This window comes from Scyliorhinus torazame, chromosome 31, assembly GCF_047496885.1.
Source record: "Scyliorhinus torazame isolate Kashiwa2021f chromosome 31, sScyTor2.1, whole genome shotgun sequence".
In the NCBI taxonomy this organism is placed as follows: domain Eukaryota; kingdom Metazoa; phylum Chordata; class Chondrichthyes; order Carcharhiniformes; family Scyliorhinidae; genus Scyliorhinus; species Scyliorhinus torazame.
Genome location: NC_092737.1, coordinates 5,985,260 through 6,005,547, shown reverse-complemented (window position 1 = coordinate 6,005,547; position 20,288 = coordinate 5,985,260). Strand labels below are relative to the sequence as shown.

Genomic DNA, 20,288 nt, shown 5'->3' with positions numbered 1-20,288 from the left:
GGATTCGAACACTGGTTCCCAGAGCATTATTACCCAGGGTCCCTGGATTCGAACGCAGGTTCCCAGAGTATTATTACCCAGGGTCCCTGGATTCGATCGCAGGTTCCCAGAGCATTATTACCCAGGGTCCCTGGATTCGATCGCAGGTTCCCAGAGCATTATTACCCAGGGTCCCTGGATTCGAACACTGGTTCCCAGAGCATTATTACCCAGGGTCCCTGGATTCTAACGCAGGTTCCCAGAGCCTTATTACCCAGGATCCCTGGATTCGATCGCAGGTTCCCAGAGCATTATTACCCAGGATCCCTGGATTCGAAGACAGGTTCCCAGAGCATTATTACCCAGGGTCCCTGGATTCAAAAGCAGGTTCCCAGAGCATTATTCCCCAGGATCCCTGGATTCGAAGACAGGTTCCCAGAGCATTATTACCCAGGATCCCTGGATTCGAACGCAGGTTCCCAGAGCATTATTCCCCAGGATCCCTGGATTCTAACGCAGGTTCCCAGAGCATTATTCCCCAGGATCCCTGGATTCGAACGCAGGTTCCCAGAGCATTATTACCCAGGGTCCCTGGATTCGAAGACAGGTTCCCAGAGCATTATTACCCAGGGTCCCTGGATTCGAACGCAGGTTCCCAGAGCATTATTCCCCAGGATCCCTGGATTCGAAGACAGGTTCCCAGAGCATTATTACCCAGGGTCCCTGGATTCGAACGCAGGTTCCCAGAGTATTATTACCCAGGGTCCCTGGATTCGATCGCAGGTTCCCAGAGCATTATTACCCAGGGTCTCTGGATTCAAACACAGGTTCCCAGGGTATTATTACCCAGGGTCCCTGGATTCGAACGCAGGTTCCCAGAGTATTATTACCCAGGGTCCCTGGATTCTAACGCAGGTTCCCAGAGCATTATTACCCAGGGTCCCTGGATTCGAACACAGGTTCCCAGAGCATTATTCCCCAGGATCCCTGGATTCGAAGACAGGTTCCCAGAGCATTATTACCCAGGGTCCCTGGATTCGAACGCAGGTTCCCAGAGCATTATTCCCCAGGGTCCCTGGATTCGAAGACAGGTTCCCAGAGCATTATTACCCAGGGTCCCTGGATTCGAACGCAGATTCCCAGAGCATTATTCCCCAGGATCCCTGGATTCGAAGACAGGTTCCCAGAGCATTATTACCCAGGGTCCCTGGATTCGAACGCAGGTTCCCAGAGTATTATTACCCAGGGTCCCTGGATTCGATCGCAGGTTCCCAGAGCATTATTACCCAGGGTCCCTGGATTCAAACGCAGGTTGCCAGAGTATTATTACCCAGGGTCCCTGGATTCGAACGCAGGTTCCCAGAGTATTATTACCCAGGATCCCTGGATTCGATCGCAGGTTCCCAGAGTATTATTACCCAGGGTCCCTGGATTCGAACGTAGGTTCCCAGAGCCTTATTACCCAGGGTCCCTGGATTCAAACGCAGGTTCCCAGAGCATTATTACCCTGGATCCCTGGATGCGATCGCAGGTTCCCAGAGTATTATTACCCAGGGTCCCGGGATTCGAACGCAAGTTCCCCGAGTATTATTACCCAGGGTCCCTGGATTCAAACGCAGGTTCCCAGAGCAATATTCCCCAGGGTCGCTGGATTCAAACGCAGGTTCCCAGAGAATTATTACCCAGGGTCCCTGGATTCGAACGCAGGTACCCAGAGCCTTATTACCCAGGGTCCCTGGATTCGAACGTAGTGTCCCAGAGCATTATTACCCAGGATCCCTGGATTCGATCGCAGGTTCCCAGAGTATTATTACCCAGGGTCCCTGGATTCGAAGACAGGTTCCCAGAGCATTATTACCCAGGGTCCCTGGATTCGAACGTAGGTTCCCAGAGCATTATTACCCAGGATCCCTGGATTCGATCGCAGGTTCCCAGAGTATTATTACCCAGGATCCCTGGATTCGATCGCAGGTTCCCAGAGTATTATTACCCAGGGTCCCTGGATTCGAACGTAGGTTCCCAGAACATTATTACCCAGGGTCCCTGGATTCGAACACTGGTTCCCAGAGCATTATTACCCAGGGTCCCTGGATTCGAACGCAGGTTCCCAGAGTATTATTACCCAGGGTCCCTGGATTCGATCGCAGGTTCCCAGAGCATTATTACCCAGGGTCCCTGGATTCGATCGCAGGTTCCCAGAGCATTATTACCCAGGGTCCCTGGATTCGAACACTGGTTCCCAGAGCATTATTACCCAGGGTCCCTGGATTCTAACGCAGGTTCCCAGAGCCTTATTACCCAGGATCCCTGGATTCGATCGCAGGTTCCCAGAGCATTATTACCCAGGATCCCTGGATTCGAAGACAGGTTCCCAGAGCATTATTACCCAGGGTCCCTGGATTCAAAAGCAGGTTCCCAGAGCATTATTCCCCAGGATCCCTGGATTCGAAGACAGGTTCCCAGAGCATTATTACCCAGGATCCCTGGATTCGAACGCAGGTTCCCAGAGCATTATTCCCCAGGATCCCTGGATTCTAACGCAGGTTCCCAGAGCATTATTCCCCAGGATCCCTGGATTCGAACGCAGGTTCCCAGAGCATTATTACCCAGGGTCCCTGGATTCGAAGACAGGTTCCCAGAGCATTATTACCCAGGGTCCCTGGATTCGAACGCAGGTTCCCAGAGCATTATTCCCCAGGATCCCTGGATTCGAAGACAGGTTCCCAGAGCATTATTACCCAGGGTCCCTGGATTGGAACGCAGGTTCCCAGAGTATTATTACCCAGGGTCCCTGGATTCGATCGCAGGTTCCCAGAGCATTATTACCCAGGGTCTCTGGATTCAAACACAGGTTCCCAGGGTATTATTACCCAGGGTCCCTGGATTCGAACGCAGGTTCCCAGAGTATTATTACCCAGGGTCCCTGGATTCTAACGCAGGTTCCCAGAGCATTATTACCCAGGGTCCCTGGATTCGAACACAGGTTCCCAGAGCATTATTCCCCAGGATCCCTGGATTCGAAGACAGGTTCCCAGAGCATTATTACCCAGGGTCCCTGGATTCGAACGCAGGTTCCCAGAGCATTATTCCCCAGGGTCCCTGGATTCGAAGACAGGTTCCCAGAGCATTATTACCCAGGGTCCCTGGATTCGAACGCAGATTCCCAGAGCATTATTCCCCAGGATCCCTGGATTCGAAGACAGGTTCCCAGAGCATTATTACCCAGGGTCCCTGGATTCGAACGCAGGTTCCCAGAGTATTATTACCCAGGGTCCCTGGATTCGATCGCAGGTTCCCAGAGCATTATTACCCAGGGTCCCTGGATTCAAACGCAGGTTCCCAGAGTATTATTACCCAGGGTCCCTGGATTCGAACGCAGGTTCCCAGAGTATTATTACCCAGGGTCCCTGGATTCTAACGCAGGTTCCCAGAGCATTATTACCCAGGGTCCCTGGATTCGAACACAGGTTCCCAGAGCATTATTACCCAGGGTCCCTGGATTCGAACGCAGGTTCCCAGAGTATTATTACCCAGGATCCCTGGATTCGATCGCAGGTTCCCAGAGTATTATTACCCAGGGTCCCTGGATTCGAACGTAGGTTCCCAGAGCCTTATTACCCAGGGTCCCTGGATTCAAACGCAGGTTCCCAGAGCATTATTACCCTGGATCCCTGGATTCGATCACAGGTTCCCAGAGTATTATTACCCAGGGTCCCGGGATTCGAACGCAAGTTCCCAGAGTATTATTCCCCAGGGTCCCTGGATTCAAACGCAGGTTCCCAGAGCATTATTCCCCAGGGTCGCTGGATTCAAACGCAGGTTCCCAGAGAATTATTACCCAGGGTCCCTGGATTCGAACGTAGGTTCCCAGAGCCTTATTACCCAGGGTCCCTGGATTCAAACGCAGGTTCCCAGAGCATTATTACCCTGGATCCCTGGATGCGATCGCAGGTTCCCAGAGTATTATTACCCAGGGTCCCGGGATTCGAACGCAAGTTCCCCGAGTATTATTACCCAGGGTCCCTGGATTCAAACGCAGGTTCCCAGAGCAATATTCCCCAGGGTCGCTGGATTCAAACGCAGGTTCCCAGAGAATTATTACCCAGGGTCCCTGGATTCGAACGCAGGTACCCAGAGCCTTATTACCCAGGGTCCCTGGATTCGAACGTAGTGTCCCAGAGCATTATTACCCAGGATCCCTGGATTCGATCGCAGGTTCCCAGAGTATTATTACCCAGGGTCCCTGGATTCGAAGACAGGTTCCCAGAGCATTATTACCCAGGGTCCCTGGATTCGAACGTAGGTTCCCAGAGCATTATTACCCAGGATCCCTGGATTCGATCGCAGGTTCCCAGAGTATTATTACCCAGGATCCCTGGATTCGATCGCAGGTTCCCAGAGTATTATTACCCAGGGTCCCTGGATTCGAACGTAGGTTCCCAGAACATTATTACCCAGGGTCCCTGGATTCGAACACTGGTTCCCAGAGCATTATTACCCAGGGTCCCTGGATTCGAACGCAGGTTCCCAGAGTATTATTACCCAGGGTCCCTGGATTCGATCGCAGGTTCCCAGAGCATTATTACCCAGGGTCCCTGGATTCGATCGCAGGTTCCCAGAGCATTATTACCCAGGGTCCCTGGATTCGAACACTGGTTCCCAGAGCATTATTACCCAGGGTCCCTGGATTCTAACGCAGGTTCCCAGAGCCTTATTACCCAGGATCCCTGGATTCGATCGCAGGTTCCCAGAGCATTATTACCCAGGATCCCTGGATTCGAAGACAGGTTCCCAGAGCATTATTACCCAGGGTCCCTGGATTCAAAAGCAGGTTCCCAGAGCATTATTCCCCAGGATCCCTGGATTCGAAGACAGGTTCCCAGAGCATTATTACCCAGGATCCCTGGATTCGAACGCAGGTTCCCAGAGCATTATTCCCCAGGATCCCTGGATTCTAACGCAGGTTCCCAGAGCATTATTCCCCAGGATCCCTGGATTCGAACGCAGGTTCCCAGAGCATTATTACCCAGGGTCCCTGGATTCGAAGACAGGTTCCCAGAGCATTATTACCCAGGGTCCCTGGATTCGAACGCAGGTTCCCAGAGCATTATTCCCCAGGATCCCTGGATTCGAAGACAGGTTCCCAGAGCATTATTACCCAGGGTCCCTGGATTGGAACGCAGGTTCCCAGAGTATTATTACCCAGGGTCCCTGGATTCGATCGCAGGTTCCCAGAGCATTATTACCCAGGGTCTCTGGATTCAAACACAGGTTCCCAGGGTATTATTACCCAGGGTCCCTGGATTCGAACGCAGGTTCCCAGAGTATTATTACCCAGGGTCCCTGGATTCTAACGCAGGTTCCCAGAGCATTATTACCCAGGGTCCCTGGATTCGAACACAGGTTCCCAGAGCATTATTCCCCAGGATCCCTGGATTCGAAGACAGGTTCCCAGAGCATTATTACCCAGGGTCCCTGGATTCGAACGCAGGTTCCCAGAGCATTATTCCCCAGGGTCCCTGGATTCGAAGACAGGTTCCCAGAGCATTATTACCCAGGGTCCCTGGATTCGAACGCAGATTCCCAGAGCATTATTCCCCAGGATCCCTGGATTCGAAGACAGGTTCCCAGAGCATTATTACCCAGGGTCCCTGGATTCGAACGCAGGTTCCCAGAGTATTATTACCCAGGGTCCCTGGATTCGATCGCAGGTTCCCAGAGCATTATTACCCAGGGTCCCTGGATTCAAACGCAGGTTCCCAGAGTATTATTACCCAGGGTCCCTGGATTCGAACGCAGGTTCCCAGAGTATTATTACCCAGGGTCCCTGGATTCTAACGCAGGTTCCCAGAGCATTATTACCCAGGGTCCCTGGATTCGAACACAGGTTCCCAGAGCATTATTACCCAGGGTCCCTGGATTCGAACGCAGGTTCCCAGAGTATTATTACCCAGGATCCCTGGATTCGATCGCAGGTTCCCAGAGTATTATTACCCAGGGTCCCTGGATTCGAACGTAGGTTCCCAGAGCCTTATTACCCAGGGTCCCTGGATTCAAACGCAGGTTCCCAGAGCATTATTACCCTGGATCCCTGGATTCGATCACAGGTTCCCAGAGTATTATTACCCAGGGTCCCGGGATTCGAACGCAAGTTCCCAGAGTATTATTCCCCAGGGTCCCTGGATTCAAACGCAGGTTCCCAGAGCATTATTCCCCAGGGTCGCTGGATTCAAACGCAGGTTCCCAGAGAATTATTACCCAGGGTCCCTGGATTCGAACGTAGGTTCCCAGAGCCTTATTACCCAGGGTCCCTGGATTCAAACGCAGGTTCCCAGAGCCTTATTACCCAGGGTCCCTGGATTCGAACGTAGGTTCCCAGAGCATTATTACCCAGGATCCCTGGATTCGATCGCAGGTTCCCAGAGTATTATTACCGAGGGTCCCTGGATTCGAAGACAGGTTCCCAGAGCATTATTACCCAGGGTCCCTGGATTCGAACGTAGGTTCCCAGAGCATTATTACCCAGGATCCCTGGATTCGATCGCAGGTTCCCAGAGTATTATTACCCAGGATCCCTCGATTCGATCACAGGTTCCCAGAGTATTATTACCCAGGGTCCCTGGATTCGAACGTAGGTTCCCAGAGCATTATTACCCAGGGTCCCTGGATTCGAACACTGGTTCCCAGAGCATTATTCCCCAGGATCCCTGGATTCGAAGACAGGTTCCCAGAGCATTATTACCCAGGGTCCCTGGATTCGAACGCAGGTTCCCAGAGTATTATTACCCAGAATCCCTGGATTCGATCGCAGGTTCCCAGAGTATTATTACCCAGGGTCCCTGGATTCGAACGTAGGTTCCCAGAGCCTTATTACCCAGGGTCCCTGGATTCAAACGCAGGTTCCCAGAGCATTATTACCCTGGATCCCTGGATTCGATCGCAGGTTCCCAGAGTATTATTACCCAGGGTCCCGGGTTCGAACGCAAGTTCCCAGAGTATTATTACCCAGGGTCCCTGGATTCAAACGCAGGTTCCCAGAGCATTATTACCCAGGGTCCCTGGATTCGATCGCAGGTTCCCAGAGCATTATTACCCAGGGTCCCTGGATTCGATTGCAGGTTCCCAGAGCATTATTACCCAGGGTCCCTGGATTCGAACACTGGTTCCCAGAGCATTATTACCCAGGGTCCCTGGATTCTAACGCAGGTTCCCAGAGCCTTATTACCCAGGATCCCTGGATTCAATCGCAGGTTCCCAGAGCATTATTACCCAGGATCCCTGGATTCGAAGACAGGTTCCCAGAGCATTATTACCCAGGGTCCCTGGATTCAAAAGCAGGTTCCCAGAGCATTATTCCCCAGGATCCCTGGATTCAAAGACAGGTTCCCAGAGCATTATTACCCAGGATCCCTGGATTCGAACGCAGGTTCCCAGAGCATTATTCCCCAGGATCCCTGGATTCGAACGCAGGTTCCCAGAGCATTATTACCCAGGGTCCCTGGATTCGAAGACAGGTTCCCAGAGCATTATTACCCAGGGTCCCTGGATTCGAACGCAGGTTCCCAGAGCATTATTCCCCAGGATCCCTGGATTCGAAGACAGGTTCCCAGAGCATTATTACCCAGGGTCCCTGGATTCGAACGCAGGTTCCCAGAGTATTATTACCCAGGGTCCCTGGATTCGATCGCAAGTTCCCAGAGCATTATTACCCAGGGTCCCTGGATTCAAACGCAGGTTCCCAGGGTATTATTACCCAGGGTCCCTGGATTCGAACGCAGGTTCCCAGAGTATTATTACCCAGAGTCCCTGGATTCTAACGCAGGTTCCCAGAGCATTATTACCCAGGGTCCCTGGATTCGAACACAGGTTCCCAGAGCATTATTCCCCAGGATCCCTGGATTCGAAGACAGGTTCCCAGAGCAATATTACCCAGGGTCCCTGGATTCGAACGCAGGTTCCCAGAGCATTATTCCCCAGGGTCCCTGGATTCGAAGACAGGTTCCCAGAGCATTATTACCCAGGGTCCCTGGATTCGAACGCAGGTTCCCAGAGCATTATTACCCAGGGACCCTGGATTATTGGTCGCACCTTCCTGATGTCAGTTCATCCCAAAACACAGAGGGGGTGCGGCAGTGTCAGCCATGCCGCCCCAGAGGAGGACACATAACACCGCGGCCCCCTGAGGTGTACGTTAAAGATGCCAAGGCGCTGATTTGAAGAAGTCTTCCCCTGCGTCCTCACAAATATGTACCCCTCAATCAGCATCACTAAAATCAGATCGTCCGATCATTGTCACAGTGCCGTCCTGTGCGCACAGTGGCATCCGGAATTCCTCCGTTACAACGGGGACTAAACCTCAAAGAGGACTTCACTGGCAGCGAAGTGTTTCGGGAGGTCAGGAAGGTGCTGCAGAAATGGAAGCCGTTCTTTCTTTAGAGGTAGATAGATTCTTATAAAAGAGAAGGTTAGCGCTGTGGCTTCACAGCACCAGGGACCCGGGTTCGATTCCCGGCTTGGGTCACTGTCTGTGCGGAGTCTGCACGTTCTCCCCCGTGTCTGCGTGGGTTTCCTCCGGGTGCTCCGGTTTCCTCCCACAAGCCCCGAAAGACGTGCTTGTTGGGTGAATTGGACATTCTGAATTCTCCCTCTGTGTACCCGAACGGGCGCCGGAATGTGGCGACTCGGGGCTTTTCACAGTAACTTCATTGCAGTGTTAATGTCAGCCTGCTTAAGACAATAATAAAGATTATCAATGGTTTGAACGAGGGAACCAAACGTAGTATTTCCAAGTTTGCGGATGACACAAAACCTGATGGGTAGGTGAGTGCTGAGGAGGAGGTTAAGAGGCTTCAAGGTGATTTGGACAAGTTGAGTGAGTGGGCTCACACACACGGCAGATGCAGCGTAACGTGGACGTATGTGGAGTTATCCACTTTAACGGAAAAAGACACTGGCAGAGTATTAATTCAATGGTGATAAGATTGGGAAATGTTGACGTACAGAGGGACCAGGGTACACCCATCCCTGAAAGTGAGCAGGTGCAGCAAGCAGTCAAAAGGCCTTCAATGCAAGAGGATTTCCGTACAGGAGCAGGGATGCCTTACTGCGGCTGTGCAGGGCCCTGGTGCGAACACGCCGGGAGTATTGTGCGCGGATTTGGTCCCCTTATTGAGGAAAGGATATACTTGCCAACGAGGGAGAGCCAGCCTGATTGCTGGGACGGAAGGATTGGCGTACGAGGAGAGATTGGGTCAATTGTGTTCTCTGGCGTTTGGAAGGATAAGAGGGGATCTCATTGAAACGTAGAAGATTCTGACAGGGCCGGACACAGTGCACACAAGGTGGATCGATTTCTGGACTCTACCGGTGTCAGCGGAGCGACGATGCTATTGAGATAAAGGATCAGCCATTATCGTACAGAATGGCAGAGCAGACCCGAGGGCTGAATGGCTTCCTCCTTCTCTACTTTCAATCTTCCTCCTGCTCTGGGGAATACTCAGCGGATAGTTGAAGGGGGGGGGGACGGTTTCAGAGACACTCACTGCCCTGGCGATTACTCCTTTCATGGTCCCGGAGAGCGCGGCTGCCATCCCGAAGCGCCCGTTGTTCAAGATGTTCATGGCCACCTTGAAGCCACCGCCGATATCGCCCAGGACGTTCTCCGCCGGCACCTGGACCTCGTCAAAGTGAACCTCTGCCGTGTTTGAGGCCTTGATCCCCATCTTCTTCTCCGGAGGGCCGCTGGAACGCAAGGACGGTGGCAAAGACATTTAACTTTCATCGCACCGCCGGCACCTTAAACCTCTCAGTCGACAATTACCACGATCGGAATTTGAGTTGACGGGTCCCCACAGCACAGAAGCCCCCTTGGCGCGGCTGGTCGACTACGGGGGTCCCGGGCTGGGGGAGGAGGAGGAAGCGAGGGCAGCTGGCCACTGCTGACGGGCCAGGACACTCGCTGTTGGGAGTTTGAGTCTGGACTGTACGGATTGTAACCGAGATCACTCTGAGTCAGTGTATTCAGCAGCGGAGTGGAGGGGAGAAGATTGGTTGTGGCAGGAGGAGTGGTGTCAGAAGGACCCTCTGACAGTGCGGCACTCCCTCAGTACTGACCCTCTGACAGTGCGGCACTCCCTCAGTACTGACCCTCTGACAGTGCGGCACTCCCTCAGTACTGACCCTCTGACAGTGCGGCACTCCCTCAGTACTGACCCTCTGACAGTGCGGCACTCCCTCAGTACTGACCCTCTGACAGTGCGGCACTCCCTCAGTACTGACCCTCTGACAGTGCGGCACTCCCTTAGTACTGACCCTCTGACAGTGCGGCACTCCCTCAGTACTGACCCTCTGACAGTGCGGCACTCCCTCAGTACTGACCCTCTGACAGTGCGGCACTCCCTCAGTACTGACCCTCTGACAGTGCGGCACTCCCTCAGTACTGACCCTCTGACAGTGCGGCACTCCCTCAGTACTGACCCTCTGACAGTGCGGCACTCCCTCAGTACTGACCCTCTGACAGTGCGGCTCTCCCTCAGTACTGACCCTCTGACAGTGCGGCACTCCCTCAGTACTGACCCTGTGACAGTGCGGCACTCCCTCAGTACTGACCTTCTGACAGTGCGGCGCTCCCTCAGTACTGACCCTCTGACAGTGAGGCACTCCCTCAGTACTGACCCTCTGACAGTGCGGCACTCCCTCAGTACTGACCCTCTGACAGTGAGGCACTCCCTCAGTACTGACTCTCTGACAGTGCGGCACTCCCTCAGTACTGACCCTGTGACAGTGCGGCACTCCCTCAGTACTGACCCTCTGACAGTGCGGCGCTCCCTCAGTACTGACCCTCTGACAGTGCGGCACTCCCTCAGTACTTGTTTTTAAATTGAGAGTGCCACTCTACGGCTGATACATTACGTGTGGTTAGGGCGGGACATGTTTACAGAGGATGGGCGGCCCACACATGCTGGTGCGGTTTGGAAAGGGATGCAGTGGCTGGGAATGCGCGCGTGCAATCACAATATTTCACGCAGACAGCTTACCTGGTCACCCCACGGAATCCCCTCTCCACAATGAACGTGGTGATCCTGTCCTTCACTTCACCGGTGGCTTCGTCCGTCACTGGCACCTTCGCGAAGACGGTGAAGATATCTGCCAGGCCGCCATTACTGTCAAAGACCCCCAATAGACGGGAACACAGAGTTACTGCTGCGCTCACAAACGCCAGGACTTATTAAAACCCACGGCTTTTAGGTGAGTGCTCCGGGGATGTGGCAGTCCGGGAGGGAAGGAGTCTAATGCCAACCGTAGCAAGTTGTGAAAGTGAGGCTCAACGGCCCACATTTCATTGGCGAAACAACATTGAATTTACGAACCCATGCCATCGTTAACAGGGATCGCCAGCAGGCTCAGGCATGGAGGATATGGCCATGCTGCTTAAATCACCAGAATTTACTGGTCCGTTCGCCCTCAACCTCCCGGTGAGCTTTGCAAACTTGCGGGATCAGTGCATAACTTGGCACAGGAGCACAGCGGTTAGCACTGTTGCTTCGCAGCACCAGGGTCCCGGGTTCGATTCCCGGCTTGGCTCACAGTCCGTACGGAGTCTGCACGTTCTCCCCGCGTCTGCGTGGGTTTCCTCCGGGTGCTCCGGTTTCCTCCCACAATTCCCGAAAGACGTGCTGTTAGGTGAGTTGGACATTCTGAATTCTCCCTCTGTGTACCCGAACAGGCGCCGGAATGTGGGGACTAGGGGCTTTTCACAGTAACTTCATTGCAGTGTTGATGTGTAAGAGGAGGCGGCTGAGAGGGGTTTTGACAGATGTTCAAAATCATGAGGGGGAAGAAACTTTTTCCACTGGGAAACGGATTCAGAATGAGGGGGCCACAGATTGAAAGTGATTTACAAGGCAAAAGATTTTGGGCTAAAGGACGATGCGGTCTAACCGTGTTCAACGGGAGGTGTCCCACTTTAACAAACATATCTTGCTACTCCCCCTTCATTCCTCTGGTATCAACCTTTAGTCTGCGTCCTCTAGTCATTGATTCACCGGCGGCTGGAAAATATACTTGACTATTTAAGTTCTCGTCGGTATCTGACCAAGCCGTTCGGCCCCTCAATCCTGCTCTGCTATTAAATGAGATGCACCTGCCCTCCAGCCCTCCCCTCACTACCGCGGGTCAGATAATCTCAGGGGCAAAGTTAACTGGATCGGCCCGGAAAGAGGGTCCCACACATCTTGGGTGGAGAAAGTGTAGCGTGGACTGCGCGACATCACTGCGCCCCGCCCGCCGCTCTCCGCCCGCCGCGCTCCGCCCGCCGCGCTCCGCCGCGCTCCGCCCACTGCGCCCCGCCCGCTGTGCCCCGCCCGCTGCTCCCCGCCCGCCGCTCCCCGCCGCTCTCCGCCCGCCGCTCTCGGCCTGCCGCGCTCCGCCCGCTGGCTCCGCCCGCCGGCTCAGCCCGCTGCGCTCCCCCCGCTGCGCTCCGCCCGCTGCGCTCCCCCCGCTGCTCTCCGCCCGCCGCGCTCCGCCCGCCGCGCTCTCCCCGCCGCGCTCTCCCCGCTGCGCTCCGCCCGCTGCGCTCCGCCCGCCGCTCTCCGCCCGCTGCGCTCTCCCCGCTGCTCTCCGCCAGCTACGCTCCGCCCGCTGCGCTCCGCCCGCTGCGCTCTCCCCGCTGCGCTCCCCCCGCTGCGCTCCGCCCGCCGCTCTCCGCCCGCCGTGCTCCCCCCGCCGCGCTCCCCCCGCTGTGCTCTCCCCGCTGCGCTCCGCCCGCTGCTCTCCGCCAGCTACGCTCTGCCCGCTGCGCTCCGCCCGCTGTGCTCCGCCCGCTGCGCTCCGCCCGCCGCTCTCCGCGCTCCCCCTGCCGCGCTCCGCCCGCCGCGCTCTCCCCGCCGCGCTCCGCCAGCTACGCTCCGCCCGCTGCGCTCCCCCCGCTGCGCTCTTCCCGCTGCGCTCTCCCCGCTGCGCTCCGCCCGCCGCGCTCCGCCCTCCGCGCTCTCCCCGCTGCGCTCTCCCCGCTGCGCTCCGCCCGCTGCGCTCCGCCCGCTGCGCTCCGCCCGCTGCGCTCTCCCCGCCGCGCTCTCCCCGCCGCGCTCCCCCCGCTGCTCTCCGCCCGCCGCGCTCCGCCCGCCGCGCTCTCCCCGCCGCGCTCTCCCCGCTGCGCTCCGCCCGCTGCGCTCCGCCCGCCGCTCTCCGCCCGCCGCTCTCCGCCCGCTGCGCTCTCCCCGCTGCGCTCCGCCCGCTGCTCTCCGCCAGCTACGCTCCGCCCGCTGCGCTCCGCCCGCTGCGCTCTCCCCGCTGCGCTCCCCCCGCTGCGCTCCGCCCGCCGCTCTCCGCCCGCCGTGCTCCCCCCGCCGCGCTCCCCCCGCTGTGCTCTCCCCGCTGCGCTCCGCCCGCTGCTCTCCGCCAGCTACGCTCTGCCCGCTGCGCTCCGCCCGCTGTGCTCCGCCGCTGCGCTCCGCCCGCCGCTCTCCGCGCTCCCCCTGCCGCGCTCCGCCCGCCGCGCTCTCCCCGCCGCGCTCCGCCAGCTACGCTCCGCCCGCTGCGCTCCCCCCGCTGCGCTCTTCCCGCTGCGCTCTCCCCGCTGCGCTCCGCCCGCCGCGCTCCGCCCTCCGCCCACCGCGCTCCCCCCGCCGCGCTCCGCCCGCCGCGCTCTCCCCGCCGCGCTCTCCCCGCTGCGCTCCGCCCGCTGCGCTCCCCCCGCTGCGCTCCGCCCGCTGCACTCCGCCCGCCGCGCTCTCCCCGCCGCGCTCTCCCCGCTGCGCTCCGCCCGCCGCTCTCCGCCCGCCGCGCTCTCCCCGCTGCGCTCCGCCCGCTGCTCTCCGCCAGCTACGCTCCGCCCGCTGCGCTCCGCCCGCTGTGCTCCGCCCGCTGCGCTCCGCCCGCCGCTCTCCGCGCTCCCCCTGCCGCGCTCCGCCCGCCGCGCTCTCCCCGCCGCGCTCCGCCAGCTACGCTCCGCCCGCTGCGCTCCCCCCGCTGCGCTCTTCCCGCTGCGCTCTCCCCGCTGCGCTCCGCCCGCCGCGCTCCGCCCTCCGCGCTCTCCCCGCTGCGCTCTCCCCGCTGCGCTCCGCCCGCTGCGCTCCGCCCGCTGCGCTCCGCCCGCTGCGCTCTCCCCGCCGCGCTCTCCCCGCCGCGCTCCCCCCGCTGCTCTCCGCCCGCCGCGCTCCGCCCGCCGCGCTCTCCCCGCCGCGCTCTCCCCGCTGCGCTCCGCCCGCTGCGCTCCGCCCGCCGCTCTCCGCCCGCCGCTCTCCGCCCGCTGCGCTCTCCCCGCTGCGCTCCGCCCGCTGCTCTCCGCCAGCTACGCTCCGCCCGCTGCGCTCCGCCCGCTGCGCTCTCCCCGCTGCGCTCCCCCCGCTGCGCTCCGCCCGCCGCTCTCCGCCCGCCGTGCTCCCCCCGCCGCGCTCCCCCCGCTGTGCTCTCCCCGCTGCGCTCCGCCCGCTGCTCTCCGCCAGCTACGCTCTGCCCGCTGCGCTCCGCCCGCTGTGCTCCGCCGCTGCGCTCCGCCCGCCGCTCTCCGCGCTCCCCCTGCCGCGCTCCGCCCGCCGCGCTCTCCCCGCCGCGCTCCGCCAGCTACGCTCCGCCCGCTGCGCTCCCCCCGCTGCGCTCTTCCCGCTGCGCTCTCCCCGCTGCGCTCCGCCCGCCGCGCTCCGCCCTCCGCCCACCGCGCTCCCCCCGCCGCGCTCCGCCCGCCGCGCTCTCCCCGCCGCGCTCTCCCCGCTGCGCTCCGCCCGCTGCGCTCCCCCCGCTGCGCTCCGCCCGCTGCACTCCGCCCGCCGCGCTCTCCCCGCCGCGCTCTCCCCGCTGCGCTCCGCCCGCCGCTCTCCGCCCGCCGCGCTCTCCCCGCTGCGCTCCGCCCGCTGCTCTCCGCCAGCTACGCTCCGCCCGCTGCGCTCCGCCCGCTGCGCTCTCCCCGCTGCGCTCTCCCCGCTGCGCTCCCCCCGCTGCGCTCCGCCCGCCGCTCTCCGCCCGCCGTGCTCCCCCCGCCGCGCTCCCCCCGCTGTGCTCTCCCCGCTGCGCTCCGCCCGCTGCTCTCCGCCAGCTACGCTCTGCCCGCTGCGCTCCGCCCGCTGTGCTCCGCCCGCTGCGCTCCGCCCGCCGCTCTCCGCGCTCCCCCTGCCGCGCTCCGCCCGCCGCGCTCTCCCCGCCGCGCTCCGCCCGCTGCTCTCCGCCAGCTACGCTCCGCCCGCTGCGCTCCCCCCGCTGCGCTCTTCCCGCTGCGCTCTCCCCGCTGCGCTCCGCCCGCCGCGCTCCGCCCGCCGCCCACCGCGCTCCCCCCGCCGCGCTCCGCCCGCCGCGCTCTCCCCGCTGCGCTCCGCCCGCTGCGCTCCGCCCGCTGCTCTCCGCCAGCTACGCTCCGCCCGCTGCGCTCCGCCCGCTGCGCTCCGCCCGCTGCGCTCCGCCCGCTGCGCTCTCCCCGCTGCGCTCCGCCCGCTGGCTCCGCCCGCTACGCTCCGCCAGCTACGCTCCGCCCGCTGCACTCCGCCCGCTGCGGCCCCGTACCTGATCCAGATTTTGCCCCCGTTAAGGGTGTAATACTGTCCGCAGTCGCTCTTGACGGCCATGGTTTTGATGGAGGCAGCATCGGACCCGCTGGCGGGCTCAGTCAGGCAGAAGGCAGCGATGGTTTCACCTGGGCCCAAGAAACAGGTGTTTAAACATCTTTCACAAAAGCCAGCACCTCCGGCACCGCAGCTGTCCCTCAGTCCCTGCCTCGGCTGGTCGGCCTGCGTTAGGGCCTCACATTTCTGGAGTTGCTTTTATTCTTTCCCAGGATGTGGCTGTCGCTGGCCGGACCCAGCATTTACTGCCCATCCCTAATTGCCCCTTGACAAGGTGGTGGGTGAGCCGCCTTCTTGAGCTGCTGCAGTCTGTGTTGTGTAGGTACACCCACTGTGCTGTTAGGGAGGGAGTTCCAGGATTTTGACCCAGCGACAGTGAAGGAACGGCCGATATATTTCCCAGTCGGGATGGTGAGTGACTCGGAGGGGAACCTCCAGGTGGTGGCGTTCCCAGGTATCTGCTGCTCTTGTCCTTCTAGATGGTAGAGGCCGTGGGTTTGGAAGGTGCTGCCTCAGGAACCTCGGTGAGTTGCTGCAGTGCATCTTGTAGACGGTACACACGGCTGCCACTGTGCGTCGGTGGTGGAGGGAGTGAATGTTTGTGGAAGGGGGGAGCAATCAAGCGGGGCTGCTTTGTCCTGGATGGTGTCGAGCTTCTTGAGTGTTGTTGGAGCTGCGCTCATCCAGGCAAGTGGAGAGTATTCCATCGCACTCCTGACTTGTGCCTTGTAGATGGTGGACAGGCTTTGGGGGTCAGGAGGTGAGTTACTATCCGCAGCCTCTGACCTGCCCTGGTAGCCACAGTATTAATGTGGCCGGGTCCAGTTCAGTTTCTGATCAATGGTAACCCCCAGGATGTTGAATGTGGGGGATTCAGTGATGGTAATGCCATTGAATGTCAAGTTGTCGATGGTTAGATCCTCTCTTGTAGGAGATGGTCACTGCCCATGGCGTGAATGGAGTTCAATCCCGTGACTTTCTACCTAAGTTACCCAGGAAACCGTGAATACCAACAGATGGGATATGTTTTGGGGAGAAAAGTTTGTTGTTCCCTCTACACTGCCCCCATAAAACACTCCCAGGACAGGTACAGCACGGGGTTAGATACAGAGTAAAGCTCCCACTACACTGTCCCCATCAAACACTCCCAGGACAGGTACCGCACGGGGTTAGATACAGAGTAAAGCCCCCTCTACACTGTCCCCATCAAACACTCCCAGGACAGGTACAGCACGGGGTTCGATACAGGGTAAAGCTCCCTCTACACTGTCCCCATCAAACACTCCCAGGACAGGTACAGCACGGGGTTAGATACAGAGTAAAACTCCCTCTACACCGTCCCCATCAAACACTCCCAAGACAGGTACGGCACGGGGTTCGATACAGAGTGAAGCTCCCTCTACACTGTCTCCATCAAACACTCCCAGGACAGGTACAGCACGGGGTTAGATACAGAGTAAAGCTCCCGCTACACTGTCCCCATCAAACATTCCCAGGACAGGTACAGCACGGGGTTAGATACAGAGTAAAGCTCCATCTACACTGTCCCCAGCAAACACTGTCCCCATCACTCCCAGGACTGGTACAGCACGGGGGTAGATACAGAGTAAAGCCCCCTCTACACTGTCCCCATCAAACACTCCCAGGACAGGTACAGCACGAGGTTAGATACAGAGTAAAGCTCCCCCTACACTGTTCACATCAAACACTCCCAGGACAGGTACAGCACGGGGTTAGATAGAGAGTAAAGCCCCCTCTACACTCTCCCCATCAAACACTCCCAGGACAGGTACAGCACGGGGTTCGATACAGAGTAAAGCTCCCTCTACACTGTCCCCATCAAACACTCCCAGGACAGGTACAGCACGGAGTTAGATACAGAGTAAAGCTCCCTCGATACTGACCTGGTCCCTTTTTCAATTCATCTGGCTTTTCTGCCCAACAGCGCTGTGCCCATGCTGTGCCCATGCTGTGCCCATGCTGCCTACCTGTAGCCAGCTTCGGGAGGTACTTCTTCTTCTGGGCATCGCTTCCGAACAGGAGAATCCCTTTGAAACCGATGGACTGGTGAGCCCCCAGGGTAATAGCCACACCCAGGTCATGCATGCCGACAATCTCGACCAGCCGTGCGTACTGCCGAGCAAGAAACAGCTTTCAGATCCTCCCCGATGTGAGGGTCACCGCCCCACGCACCCGACCCGCACACTAACTCCGTTCTCCGCCTGATGCTCCGAGGGAAGGGTGGTGGATCGTCGCCCGCACTGGTCCCTGCCCCTGCCAACGCAGCCTCAACTCTCACCTTTCCTTGTTCAGGTCAGGATCTGACCCTGGAGCGGACCGGGGTTCCCAGAGAAAAAGAGATGGACTCCTCGCAACCTGCTGCATCTCACTGTGGAAGAGGCCATGCACTGCTTGCACTGGCTCTTGGTGTTATTCAATTAGCACCCCCTTACATCACAGCACTGCAAATGTTTTGTTTAAAAATATTTATCCCATTCCCCCCTTTTCTTTGAAGCTTCCTCTTGAATCTGCTTCCGTCGTTTTAAACTCGCTGCGTTTAAAAACAAAACGTTCTCCTCATCTCCCCCCAGGATACCACATTCCAAAGGGGGAAACAATTTATACTCCAGGAGAAAAGGGTGGTTTTTTTTTAGGAAGTTTAGGGGACAATGCTTCCCTGGTGCATTCTGCATGGGTAAACCTTGCCAACCAATCAGGACCCTTTTCTCGAGCAGGATAAACTGCTGATCCCGTTGAAATTTGACATTCTTGCGTCAGACCTGGTGAGTGCAATTCTAAAAGCTTCGACGGGATGTCTCTTCCCTCATCTCTGGTATTATTCCAGTAAATCTCCAATGCATCCTCTCCAAGGCCTTGACAACTTTCCTGAAGCCTGATATCAGAATTCTACACAATACTCCACGGCGGCACAGTGGTTAGCACTGCTGCCTCACAGCGGCAGGGTTCCGGGTTCAATTCCGGCCTTGGGTGACTGCCCGTGCGGAGTCTGCACGTTCTCCCCCGTGTCCGCGTGGGTTTCCTCCGGGTGCTCCGGTTTCCTCCCACAAAGACGTGCAGGTTGGGTGGGTTGGCCGCGCTAAATTGACCCTCAACATCCAGGGACGTGCAGGCTAGGTGGGGTTACGGGGACGGGACAGGGGAAGTGGGCCACGGTGCTGTTTCGGAGGGTCGGTGCAGCCCCGTTGGGCCGAATGGCCTCCGTCTGCACTGTAGGGATTCTATGGTTCTAAGGGAAGTCCAAAGATGGAGGTCGAGCCCAGTTGAAGGTAACCCAGTGTTTCATATATTCTGCACACTCTCGTTCTTAAGACCATAAGACATAGGAGCAGAATCAGGCCACTCGGCCCATCGAGTCTGCTCCGCCATTCAATCATGGCTGATATTTTCTCATCCCCATTCTCCTGCCTTCGCCCCATAACCCCTTATTCGTCAATCCCCCTGTATTCTGCGCCTCGCCTTCTGAAGTCAAAGATCCCGTGTATGTTGTCGAACAAATCAGGGCTCTCCAATCTCTCCACGCGCTCGCAATCCCTCACCGCCCCCCCCCATGCCATTCCAGTAAATCACCCCTGCGCCCTCTCCCGCGCAGGAGGGGTGTCTGAGGGGCAGCTCCTGCCAACCACGAGATGGACTGAGCGCGTTCTCCGCGACACATTGGGCCAGAGAGGCGACAAGGAAATGGCCAGACAGATTGTGCACAGCAGGAGGTCAAGGAGACGGAAAATGTAATAATAAGATTCTCCACTCAGTGTAAAGCGTAGGAAGGACTTCAATGCTCTTGCGCATCGATCGGAGATCGTTACATCTGAAGACTCTCGATTGCATCTCCTGCTTAAAATATTTCTCTTCGTCTGCACGGAAATAAAAGTACTTGTTCAACTGAAGTGCTGCCCTCTAATGGAGAGTGCGTCGTCCCACCAGAGATACAGCTTATTGGCGAGAGGGGACACAGCTCCACAGAGGGGACACCCGCCAGGCTGTGCGGTGCGGGTCCGTGGTCGCTGTCAGGGGGCACTCGTTATCAAGCAAAGGAAGGCGGCGAGATGTCTGTACTCTCCCTCGGCCCCCCCTGCACGCCACGGAAGGGTGGGGGAAAGGGGGATGAATGAAGAATCTACAGTGAACTCTGCCGAGCTCCTGTCCAGTGACCACCTCCACCCACCGCAGGCAGGGCGTGTCGGTGTTGGGCGAGGACAGAATCGACCGCGGTTGAGTACGTTACTGACGACACATCCCAGCATTGGGTCAGGAAGGAGGAGGCCACTGTCGCTTGTTTCGATTACATTGCGTCTCTTTGTACGCTGTCGTCCCATCTTAGCCCGTAACCCCACACCCAACAATCCATCAGTCCCAGTTTGCACATTTCCAATCGATCCTCAGCCTTTTCTGTAAGTAGAGAGGAGTCTGGATTTCCACTGCCCTGTGTGTGAACGGCCTCTGTCTCGACGGGGTTCAAACGCCCGATTGTGGAGGGGACATTACACTCTTCATAGAATCCCTACAGTGCAGGTGGCCATTCGGCCCATCGGGTCTGCACCGACACTTGGAAAGAGTGTCCACGCCCCCGTCCTAACCCCGTAACCCCACCTAACCTTTGGACGCTAAGGGTCAATTAAGCGCGGCCAATCCACCCAACCTGCACATCTTTGGACTGTGGGAGGAAACCGGAGCACCCGGAGGAAACCCACGCACACACGGGGGAGAACGTGCAGACTCCGCACAGACAGTGACCCAGCG

General features: G+C 58.3%; 1 protein-coding gene across 2 annotated transcripts in view; it reads right to left on the bottom strand.

Moving 5' to 3' along the window:
- acadvl (acyl-CoA dehydrogenase very long chain) overlaps positions 1–20,288 on the bottom strand; it is a 169,061-nt gene that overhangs the window by 61,640 nt on the left and 87,133 nt on the right. For both annotated transcript variants that reach the window (XM_072493234.1, XM_072493233.1), the window contains 4 exons: positions 17,519–17,663; positions 15,472–15,601; positions 11,016–11,141; positions 9,522–9,720 (listed from right to left, as the gene is read on the bottom strand). In XM_072493234.1, coding sequence (XP_072349335.1) covers positions 9,522–9,720; positions 11,016–11,141; positions 15,472–15,601; positions 17,519–17,663 — 600 coding nt within the window. The remainder of the gene's footprint in view (positions 1–9,521; positions 9,721–11,015; positions 11,142–15,471; positions 15,602–17,518; positions 17,664–20,288) is intronic.